This window comes from Hemicordylus capensis, chromosome 6 (genome assembly GCF_027244095.1).
Source record: "Hemicordylus capensis ecotype Gifberg chromosome 6, rHemCap1.1.pri, whole genome shotgun sequence".
Taxonomy (NCBI): Eukaryota; Metazoa; Chordata; class Lepidosauria; order Squamata; family Cordylidae; genus Hemicordylus; species Hemicordylus capensis.
Window position 1 is genome coordinate 87301340 of NC_069662.1, and position 12311 is coordinate 87313650.

Consider the following 12311-nt stretch of genomic DNA (forward strand, 5'->3'; position numbering starts at 1 on the left):
TGCAAAGTTGATAGGGACACACACACACACACACACACACACAACTGGGTGATCTCATAAGCTTACCTTCCTTAAGGAAAGTAGGTAAAAATAATATATACATAGTTGGGCATACATTTAAATATACGTTCTTAGGCGTTATGATTTTTAGCTTCAGTTTTTCTCTCGTTATAATGGGCTTGCTTTTAATAACCATTCCAGGCTTCCCTGGGCTCTGGTCATTGTCAGATAGAAAGCTTCTCTTTATGTCTGAAGAACATGGAAGCCAGGCAATTGAGGCCTAGTTTTCTTCTCTGAATCTTCTGCAAAACCTGGCCCGGAATTGCCTCATGCACTACCCAGTACAACAAGAAGAACACAAACTGGACTTCTCAATAATCAAATGCATCCATTTCTCCTCCCCCTGGCTTGGACCCTACAAAAGATCATTTCCTCAAGGTGCATTGGCTCTAGGACTCCTCCCTCCCTCTCCAATCAGATAGGAAGATTAGCAATACAGCTGGGGTGGTGCTTTCATGAGGTGAGGTGAAGCAGTTGCCTCAGGAAGCATATTACTGGGGCACCAGCACCATTTTCAAAGCAGCTCTATGGGGCTAATCTGACCCCTTGTTAGGTTTGCAAGGAGCACCTCACCTCACACTCTGTGCAAAGAATGCAAGAAGCAAGAGGAGAAAAGAGGAGGCTGCTGGTAACTTCCTCCTCCCCACCCCCCATTCCACTTTCAAAGTTTGTAAAGGTCAGTTTTGGAAGGGGTCTGGCCCCACCAGGGATGTGGGCTAAAAGAGCGTGTTGCACTTTGGACTGCCCCTGACTACAGCCATCCATTTTACCTCCACTTTCAAGAAGCCCAGGCAATGTGTGTGTGTGCATGCTAAGGTGAGTGTATGGGGGAATAAAAGCTGCTGGTGGTCACTGTATTCAGACTGGAGGTGTTCAGGCAATGGAACAGGGGAATAGGAGGCTTGAAGAGTGGTCATGTAATTGATAGGTGGAATGGAAGGGTGGGGGAAACCCGAAGATGAGGTCATGAGTTCTAGGAGCTCATCTTATAGTACAGTGCAAAGAAATCAATGACATGTTTAAAAATAAACGATCAGATTTTTAAAAAAAATAAATTATTTTTTAAAATTTGTATTTAATCTAAATTCTACATTTTTATTTTTAAAATAACGTGGTTAAAATTAAATCTGACTCAAGGGATGACTCAAGTGAAATGTTACACAAATTAAAGATGTCTGCCTGCCTAAGAAAGGAAAGATTGTGCCGTTGAGTCGGCATCGACTCCTGGCGACCACAGAACCATGTGCTTTTCTTGGTAGAATACAAGAATGATTTACCATTGCCTCTCTCCCATGCAGTATGAGATGATGCCTTTGCCACTGCTACTGAAGAGAGCATCCACCTCCAGCACCTTCCTATATCACTGCTGCCTGATATAGGTGACTACAGATATGTTTACTAGGCATAGGCACAGTACTAAATTGTTGTTAAATGGACAAATTAAAACTGCTTGCTTGCAGGTTAGTTCTGAAATGTACCGTACAACACAATGAAGTTAGCCACACAATCAAAAACTGTGTTCTACCCGGGTTTGGGAGCTGTGTGTGCTCCCAGTTTTCGGTTATGTGGAAGCAAGGTCAGAGGAAGACCTGGGTAGAAGTGATTGTGTGGAAGCATGGCCGGCGGAAAACCTGGGTAGTTTTCCCTCCTACCTTGCTTCCACACAACTGAAAACTGAAAGCACACACAGCTCCCAAACCTGAGTAGAACACAGTTTTTGATTGTGTGAATGACCTCTCTATCTAGCAGACCACCCATACAAGGCATACCTCTGTGGCTCACTTTGTTCGCTGGTAAAAGAGTAGATGATCCTACTCATTCAAAGCCTCTCTGATTCCTGAAGCAGAGTGGAGACACCTGGCTTCAGTGGTGAGGGAAATGACCTCTGTATATGTGCAGTGACATTTTCCTGCCTTAAAGTCCCAAGCAAGCCTAATGTAGCTAGTGATTTGGTAGATATGATCCCTGAACTGGGGTAGGGATTTCTGTAATTGTTCACTGGCAGGGGGCAGCCAGGGGGTGGGGGGGCTGGTGTGACCAGAAGCATGAACAAGCACAAGAAACAATGCAAAGATGTACTGAAGTGGAACATCACCTGTATGAAGTGGTTGCATCTTATATGCAAACAATGTAAGATGGCATAGCACACATGCATCTCCCCTTCAAAATTCACCAGTCAGCAATAGGCCTTGCCTCTTCCCCAACAATTATTGAGTGGGTGCCCTTGGTAATTTATGCTCAAGGCCTGGTGATCATGATACATAGAGTAAGGAGGATTGTACCTCCAAAGCCAGGAATCATGGAGATACTTTGTTGCTCCCTACAGCATTTGGTTTGGCCTACTTGTGAGTGTTGACTACTCAAGCTATTTACTCCGAAAGCACCTTCTTGCAGAGCTCCTGCCAGCTGCTTGTGACACACAATTGTCTAGAAAGGTTGGACTGTGGAGGATTGGTGGATGGATAGCCAGCCTCACAGTAAATAATTGGATCCAATTTCAGTGCCCTTTTTGTTCCTTCTGTGAATCAGTCTATAAACAGGAGGTGCGCTCAGCCAAAAATCATTGAGAGGCTGGCACTCTGAAAGAAGGGTCTGAGTTAAACCATTGGCAGAGGAAACTGTGAGGAACCATACAAAAGGATTGACAGAGAAATAACATATGAAGCCACTAAAACAACTGAAAATCATTTGATGAACTGAAACAAGGGCGGGGGTGGGGGGGCTGACATAACAGGCATCATAAATTATAAAAGTGAGGCAATGTCTGAGAGTGAGGCAGACGTACACTTCAATTTTACCTTTAAAAAAAGACTCTGAGGGGGGGTAGGAAGAGGAGAAGGGGAGAGTACAAAAGCAGGACGCTGGCCAAGGGATGTCATTTGGCATTCTGCATCTTTGTCTGAGCCAGGAATTCACTCTAGGCCTACAGCTAAGGGTTAAGTTCTAGGTTATTCTTTGTGCATCTCACCACACTTTGAATCATTCAACCATGTTGACAACAGGGATAAATTAAGCATGCATAAAAGCCCCCATGAAAATTCTAAGTATGATGGATGAACAATGAACTGAACACTTCCATCTGGGCAGGAGTGTCATCTCTCTGTAGTGGGATGTGTTAGCAAAAGACCAAGTGTTGCATGTGAGTTCCAGCAGGACTCCTCTACTCAACACTCATTTATTTTTTAAAAAATTAGTTTTATTTAACAAATTGTTAGCAATCGTCAGTGTAAGATTAGGCAGAAGATTATAGCCTATTCTATTCCAATCTCTGGTATTATTTTGGTGGGACATGCAGTGTAACAGTCAATGAGGCTATTCTGACGATCAGGGGAAATCGGGCTAGGAGAGCCTAGCCCAATTTCGCCTGACCGTGTGAGCCACCAGGCTCGCAGGCGGGCCTGGTGGCTTCCAGGCAGTTAACCCGCCTAACTACCCCTCCCCTTAAACCGGGTTTGCGGAGCAAGCGCTCCACAAACCCGGTTTTCAAAATCATGGGTAGCCACGGTGAGGCTCTGCACCGTGGCTACTCATGAGCAGACCCCCAGCCGGGAGGCTTAAAAGCAGCCTCCCGGCTCGGGGGTCTCTCCAGTATGCCCTGCGCACTCGTACAGGGCATACTGGAGCTTCCGGGGGCCTCGCGGTCCCCGATCCTCCCAGCCCCCGCCAGCTCCGTCACGGAGCTGGCAGTTGTGTGGGTGGCCACTGTGGCCGCCCAGAGCATACTGTCTGCGACGAGAGTGGGCTTAGCCCGCTCTCCTCACAAACCCCCTAGAGGCTCTTCTCACAGATCGTGAGAAGAACCTCAATGAATCACCTGTTACCTTTCAGCCCCTATTCAATTCCTGTTTTTGATCTTCAAAGCCCTGTACGGGTGGGGTTCCGCATATCTTGTGGGGTCTTCTCCCTATATATGTCTTCCTGCCTACTGAGATGTACAGAGAACTGCTTCAAGTGCAATCTATTTGCTTTGCATGACGCATTGAGCAGGGACTTCTCAGGACAAATGAAACATGAAAGCAGCAGACCTGTTTGCTAAAACCTAGTTATAGTGATGGTAAAGCTTTAGGAGAGGGCTAGGGCTTACTTAGGGTAACTGCTTGGAGGTTGGGCCTTTCCTAATAAGGAAGAAAGCCCAGGAAAATCAAAACTAAAGGATCAATCCACAGTAAGGGGAAGGGTTTACTGGACAACAGCCTATAGAGGAGTTGGAAGAGTTTCTGTTCTGGAGTCAGTTCTTCCCTGGGAGTTCTCCATACAGCAGGTTTTACCACGGGTTTTCTGCAAACTCAAAATTATCCAAAAAGCCAACGCAAAAAGTGGATTTTTTTAAACTCCAGATATAAATCAAGCTGCACTCTAACATGCAGTGAAAAACCCAAATTGTTTGTGAAGTGCTCCCAATAGCTCGCAGGTACTTTGGGGTAAATCTGCCCAATATGTAAACACACACCCTTCATTCCAAAGGACATGAGAGCTGTGTGGAAAACGTCCTGGGAGTTATTCACACATGGCTTCATGCTTTGGGGTAAATACTGAGCGAAGCCACTTTGAACTACACTCACAGCATTGACGGAAGCAGCCCCTCCCCTCTGCTCTCAGATTCTGTTTTGAAACAAGTTCACAGGGCATGCTCCACATTTTCCTTCTAGCCAGGGGGGGGTGGTGGTTTGAGAGCTTCCTTAAGAGTGATATCTGCATTTCTAAAGAGAACATCCCTATTATCGTGCTAATGATTCCACATCAGTGCCTCTCCCTATTTGCTCTGGTGTTTTCAGTAAAAGTAGCTTAAAACTAGCATTTTAAAAATCTGAAAATACATCAAGATAAGCTAGAATTCACATCACAAAGCCCAATTTGCATGTGGAGTGGGTCCAAGAATCTCAAAGGGACTTTGGGGTAAGTTTGGTTGGTGTGTGAATGCACACACTCTCCTCTGAAGTAGAGTCGGGGTAGAAGTCCTGTGTGTAAAACCTCCAGGAGGCCTCTCAGAGAGCAGTGGGTTCAGAAGCTGCTGAGGGGGAAAGGAGTCCAACAGCCCTGGCTGGGAATCAACTGGGAGTTCCTTATCTAGGAGTAAGTAGGAAGGATAAGGACCAATTTAGCCAGACATGTCAAGGGATTGTGTTTGTTTAAGTGCTTGGATCTGTGTTGTAGCTTTATTGTAATTATTTGGGGGGTTGTCTGAAAGGAGGTCGGGTTTGCTGAAGCCTTCTGCATTTTCCCTTACCATCATATTTTTAAAATAAATCCTTGTTATTGAGTGTTACTCCTCATTAGGTCTAGCCTACTCACACATCCCTGAAGGCCTGAGACTGCTCAGTCTTGCTTGTAAGGGAGGGGCTTTCCACTTTACTCTTCCAGGATATACCCTTAGAAAGGGTGAATCTTCCTGCCTGGAAAATTGGGTGGTGGCAGCCTATCTGAGAACTCCATGCAGCAAAGGGAGGGATTTCCTCCTTGATAACCACACCAGCTCTGCCACAATTGCATATAAAGCATAATGGACCCCATTTTCAGAGCAACGGGGCAGTAGATAAGAGGCGTTCAATCCTCCCCCTGTCAGAGATTTACCTCTCAGTTCAGGCACTTCTCATTTCCGTTGGGCTCCAATACTTGCAATGAGCCCATCTGAAAGAAAAGCACGTGTGGTAGTGATCTGAGAGGCCAAAGGAACTTAGGCAAACATAGGGAAGGCTCAATTCCCCTCACCTATCTTCATCATTTATTCTCAAAATTTGATGTGTTGCATGCACGCGCGCACACACACACACACCACTTTATATGTGATTAGAACAGGCAAGGATGTCCAGGGATGTTTCCATTTGCAGATGGGGAGGTGGGTAGGAAAAGACAGCAGTGGCCCAAGAGACACTGATGCTGGCCCTTAATGAAGCCATTCTTAAATTGAAACATGTTGGATATGGAGTTCCAACATTAGCTACCTTCCAAATACAGTAGCTACCTTGGTGCTTTGCTAAATAATCACAAACCCCAACAGGGTTATGGGCCCAGCAGCCCAAGAGTCTGCAGCAGAGTTTTCCTTTTAAAGTGCAGCTGAGTGAGTTAGTAAGACAGCATGGATCCAGAAGTGAGCAGCGCTGCCCTCTCCAAGCTGAATGGAAGGAATTATGATCAATGGGTTATGAAAATGGAAGCCCTCCTGATGGCAAAAGGACTTAATGGAGCTCTCACAGACCCACGACCAACAGATGGGGTGACTGCCAAAAAGGAGTGGGATTCACAGAATGATAGAGCACATAGTTCTATCTATTGATTCTCCTAAATGTAAGTGATGACTTACTAATACAACACTAAAATTGCCTCAGATGTGTTGAAAAAGCTATAAGGCAGAGTCTCCCCCAATGCTGCTCTCCTTTTAATCCAAAGGATTTTCAAAATGCAGCTGAAATAGGGGATCTTTCAGCCCATATAAATGGAATGCGGGAGATTCACAGATTATGTAAACATGGATCTACTTTGGTTGATCAAGTGTTAATTAGTTTGATTTTGAGATCTTTGCCACAGAGTTATGATAATGTAAAAATGGCATTGGAGGTTTCAAATAGTAGCTTGAATTGCAAACTGTAGTTACATGCTTGCAAGATTTCAGCCTTAAACAAGGAGAAATAGATTCTGCAGCCTTCTGCTGCAAACAGAAGCATTGTTTCAGCTGTAACAAAACAGGGCATTTGTATGCTAATTGTCTGGAGCCCAAAGGATGGAAAGGTAGAGATACTCCAGAGGAGGAAAACCTGGTTACCATGACTATAATGATGACACACAATCTGTGAATGCAACAGGAAAGAGGATAAGCTTTTCTAACAGACAGAGAAGAAGACAGCATGCTGGCTTTGAGGAACAGGACACAGACAGAGGCAGTCAAAGAGCCAAGACTTTCAATGTGGCAATTCTTGGAATCCTACCGGATTCAACAACCTCTTCAGATGGACCATTCTAATAGGCCCCTCGCCCCTGAGGAGGTGGGAAGTGGTTGTAAGTCCAACCTTAACTAGATGGTGATCCGTCCATGACAATGGGGAGATCACTGGAGTCCCCACCCACGGAACACCACCCTGATCACAGTAAAAGACCAAATCAAGCATGTGACCTGCAATGATATATAATGAGTTGAAGAAAAAAAAATGACATTTCCTAAGAGGCCAGAATCCTTCCTGCTGGGAATAACGCAAGGAGAGTTTTCCAGAAGAAACTTAACATTTTTTATGTATGCAACCACGGCGGCCAGAATAGTATATGCGCAGAAATGGAAGGACAATGAAATGCCCTCAAAAGAAGATTGGTTGATAAAAATTTTGGAATATGCTGAGATGGCAAAACTTACAGGATTGATAAGGGATGAAAACTTGGAATGTTTTAAAGAAGATTGGAAACCATTCTTATTATACTAAAAGAACTATTTTTCTAATATAGACTTTTCAGCAGGGTTTGAAATTTAGTAATAATAGCAGGTTGGGTAGAGTAAAATCGAGTTTGCAATGTGTAGGATATATGTTTTGAATTACTATAGCAATGGTTGACTTGTATAGTTAATGAATCGTGCTGATTGGTGAGCGGGAAGTCAATATTACTTAATTAGATGTAATGAGATTGTTAAGATATTGTAAAAACCAATAAAAAAATTTAAAAAGCAAAAAGCATGTGACCTGCAATATGTATTGATCCAGAGATCACTTGGGATAGGCCCATAGTTGTCATGGCCGCTATGAACTCCTGAGCTGCCCCTGGCAAATTGGTCCTGAAACGAACATTGAAGTCCCCCAGTACCAAAATTCTGGGAGACTCCAACGCGAGTTATGCGACCAAGTCCGTGAGCTCAGTAAGATATTCCGTTGGACAGAGGGGTGATCAGTACACCAACAAAAGTCCCAATCTATCCCTGGTCCCCAAACTTAAGTACACACATTCAATATGGTCTGATACCCTAACAGGGCCCCTGGTAAGGGAGATGTTATCCTTATGGACCACAGCCACTCCACTTCCCCACCCCAGTCCCCTCACCTGCTCCTCTACAGAATATCCTGGAAGGAGAAGCTGGGACCAGCCTGGATCACTAGCCTCCCCCAACCAATTCTCGGTAATACATACCAGGTCAGCACCTTCTTCCATAATCAAATCATGTATGAGTTCAGGCTTATTTTGGACCGACCTGGTATTGCAGACGAGCAAGGTAAGGCTATGTGGGTTGTTAGCAGTGCTCCCTGAGGTCAAAGAGCTGGCAGGACAGCCAGAAGGGGAGACAGCTAATAAATTTCTGACTACCCTTCCCCTGGAATGGCCTGCTGATCTGTGAACGTTACCTCTTCTATTCTCCACCACCATCGAAATAGCTGCCTCACATTCAACGAAGGCGCCCCCTTTCTTCCCATCTCCAGATGAACCCAAACACATTGCAACAACTTCAACCCAATTCCAAAACAGCTTAAAACTAATTAAACAGAAGCCGCACTATTGAATACCTCTCTCTGTACAAATATCTGGACATAATGTCCAGCCCTCGCCCTCGTTTTACCCCAAAGTGGCTCCCGCAAAGTGGCAACCCCCTTTGGTGTTGGCCCTGCCAGTAGCAGGCCCACCACCACTGGCAGCATTCCTATATAGGCTGAGCAGCAAGCTCAGCAAGTGGAACCAGGAAAACTGCCCAGTCACCCTTGCAGGCCCCAGTCCTGTGAAGCCACTCCACAGACAGTCCTGCAGTGGGGGGGGGGGGGCAGATGGCAACCAAGGGAGGCGGAAAAGAAGAGGCAGCCAGGCAGGCACCCCAGCTTCTCACCCTGGGGTAGATGGTGTCCCTCTTCTTCTCCTCTACAGCAGACTTCTGGATACATTCTGATGTCTGTGGTCCACTTGAACACAGTACGGGTGGCAATCTCTACATACTCATTTATTGATGGTTTTTCAAGATTTACTTATGTATATCCTCTGAGAGAGAAGAGTCAAGTGTTTGAAAAAAAATTAAAGAGTATATTGCACTGGTCAATAACAAATTTGGACGAAAGCCTCAAAGACTAAGGTCAGGCAATGGAGGTGAATACATGTCAAACGACATGAAAAGATTTCTAAAGGAACATGGGATTTCACGTGAGTCTACTCCTGCATACACACCAGAACTGAATGGTGTGGTGAAGAGGAAAAACCGCTCTCTACTAGAAATGACCAGATGCATGTTACATTATGCTGGCTTGGCAAATAAATTCTGGGGAGAAGCAACGATGACTGCAAAACAGATTGCCAACCAAAGCAATAGACACCATTTGAACTATAGCAGGGGCACAAACCCTCTCTAAACCAGATCAGAGTGTTTGGATCAAAGGCTTATGCTTATGTCCCCAAGGCCAAGAGAACCAAACTCAATCACAGATGTGAACTGGAAGTGCTGGTTGGATATGCACCTGGCCAAAAGGGATACAGAATACTTGATCCTGCAAGTGGAGAGGTCAGAATTCACAATGTGGTGTAGTATGATGAGAGACAAGGGCCAACTAGAGGTGATGTACCAGAACTTGTGCCATAGATCCAGGTGAAAGAGGAACCATATGAGCGGACCTTCATGAAGCTAGAGCCAGACAGTGAACTCAAAGAATTTATGCCAGATTCAGAAGGGGCTGCACAGCCCGGGCCAGAACAGAGGTGCTCACAGCGGCCCAACAAAGGGGTTCCACCCAAAAGGCTCTCACTCATGGCCAAAGGAGGAGAGATACGAGAACCCACCACATGGCAAGATATAGAAAAGATGCCAGCTGATGAAGCTGAGAAATGGAGAATAGTAGCATCAGAAAAAATTGATCCCCTGCACAAAAATGAGACTTGGAGACTTGTGGAACTACCAGCAGGAAGAAAGACTGTGGGATGCAAGTGGGTCTTCAAAGTCAAGCAGGATATAGAAGGGGATGTACAGCACTGCAAGACAACGCCAGTATCCAAAGGATACTCTAAATCTATGGTGAGGACTATGATAAGACCTTCACCAGTTGTGAAACACACTTCAATTAGGACACTGCTCAGCATGGCAGCAGCCAGAAAGATGCAAGTTGACCACTTGGATGTAAAGACTGCCTTCCTTCATGGGGAAATCAAGGAAGACATCTGCATGCAACAGCCACCAGGCTTTGAGGTACCTGGAAAGAAGGGGCTTGTGTGCAAACTACAAAAGAGCATCTATGGCTAAAAACAAGCAGATTGTGGAATGAGAAACTGAATCAACTGTTACTTAAGGAGGGGTTCACGCAAGGAAAAGCTGACCCCTGCCTATATTCAAGATGCAGAGGCAATAGATGGACTTACATCGTGACTTAAGTTGATGACTTGATTATTATATATGAAGAAAAGCAAGACAGCCATGAGATTGTACAGCACCTGAACAAGAAAATAGAGGTGAAGGAAACATCTCCTATTACCTTGGCATCCAAATAGAAAGAGAAGGTGATGGGACATTCCTTCTCAACCAGAAGCAGAAAATAAAGGATCTTCTAGAATGTCTGGGACTGACAGATGCCAATGAAGTCAGTACACCAATAGATACAAATTTCTGGAAGCAAAATGGAGACAGCGAGCCTTTACCAGCCAACAATCAATACAGAAAAGCATGTATTGCTTTTCTCTGTATATAGCCACAGAGACAAGGCCAGATATTGCTTCAGCAGTGGGAATCCTGAGCAGAAAAATAAGTGCACCAACCAATAATGATTGGACTGTAGTAAAAAGACTGGAAAGATACCTAAAGGGTACTGCACACTACATGTTGGAGATTCCAGCAAGCAGCAATTCCGGACTAGTAGGATACATGGATTCAGACTGGGGCGAAGTCAGAACAGATCACAAGTCCACCAGTGGACACCTGTTCTTGTATGGAGATGGAGCCAAAAGTTGGGCTAGCCACAAGCAGTCACTTGTTGCGCTCTCATCCACAGAAGCAGAATATATTTCAACAGTTGAAGTGTGCAAGGAAGCAGTGTGGATACACCAGCTAATATTGGACTTTGGGATTGAGGAACCAAAGCCCACAGTAATGTTTGAGGATAACCAAAGTTGTATCCAGATCTCCCAGATGGAAAAGATGGAGTCTCAAACTAAGCACATTCCCATAAAGTATCACAATGTTTGATGCATGCAAGAAAAGGGGGTAGTCCAGTTGGAGTATTGCCCAACAGAAGAGATGGTGGCAGATGGATTGACTAAGCCACTTCCCAGAGACAGATCCAGATGCTTCATGAGAAGATGGGAGTCATGAGCCGGTGCAACAGGCAATGAGAAGGGGTGTTGGAGATGGAGTTCCAGTGCATCAACCTTTTACACCAACTATCCTAATGACCACTAGGGGCACTGGGAGTAGAGATAGCTAGTGAGGGTCTCCTTTACCTCTCCCTGTTTTCCTCTACTCTATGACCCCTGCTTTGACTCCTCAGGTACTTCCTGTAGTGAGTCAGTCCTCTTCCTTTCCTCCTAGAGAGAAGATGGAAACGTCTCTCTCTCTCCCTGCCTATTCATTATGTAGCTGATAGATAGGATAGGTCTTTCCTATTTCAAATGTACTTCACCAATAAATCAATTTAGTTTAGAATCTACAGTGATCTCCATGCGTGTTACTTAAACAGATGCAAGAACTAAACTCTGCACTCTGTAACTGGACTGGTAGCTTCCTTGGTGCTTTGCTAAACAATCGCAAACCCCAACAAAAAAGAATGTCTGATACAGAATCTTCACTGATCTAATCAAGAGTTTGAAAGCTGATTTTATTACCAGTGAATCTTTCCTTCAGAGATAACCTCTAAGCATCTCTCTCTCGGTTGCAGACATGCCTTGCATCTGAAAAGGTTACAGGGGAAAATCCGAAAAGTTACAGACCTGTCAGTCTAACTTCTGTCCCAGGCAAACTGGTAGATAGCATTGCTGAGCTCAAACTGTTAAACACAAAGAAGAACAAGAGTTACTGAGGAAAATCAGCATGGCTTTTGCAAAGGAAGTCATAGGAACATAGGAAACTGCCTTATACCAAGTCAGACCACTGGTCCATCTAACCCCCTAAGGCTTTTTTGAATCCTACTGGATCCAACAGCCATCTCGAGCGGACCATCTTAATAGGTCCTCCACCCCAGCAGGGCTGGGTTGTGGCTGTGAAACCAACCTTAACCAGGTAGTGGTCCGACCATGACAATGGGGAAACCACAGGATCCCGCACTCATGGAACACCTCCCCTGATCCGAACAAAAGACCAAATCAAGTGTGTGGCCGGC

The 12311-nt window shown here is 45.0% G+C and overlaps 1 protein-coding gene across 7 annotated transcripts in view; it reads right to left on the reverse strand.

The window, feature by feature from the left end:
* Positions 1-12311, reverse strand: part of SUGCT (succinyl-CoA:glutarate-CoA transferase) — a 475994-nt gene that overhangs the window by 204001 nt on the left and 259682 nt on the right. The window contains exon 13 of one of the 7 annotated variants that reach the window (XM_053264040.1): positions 11923-11978. The exons of the other annotated variants lie outside the window; for them this stretch is intronic. Within the exon in view, the coding sequence (XP_053120015.1) occupies positions 11931-11978 (48 nt within the window). The 3' untranslated portion in view covers positions 11923-11930. Of the gene's footprint in view, positions 1-11922; positions 11979-12311 lie in introns of those variants that run through there. 7 annotated transcript variants of the gene reach the window in all.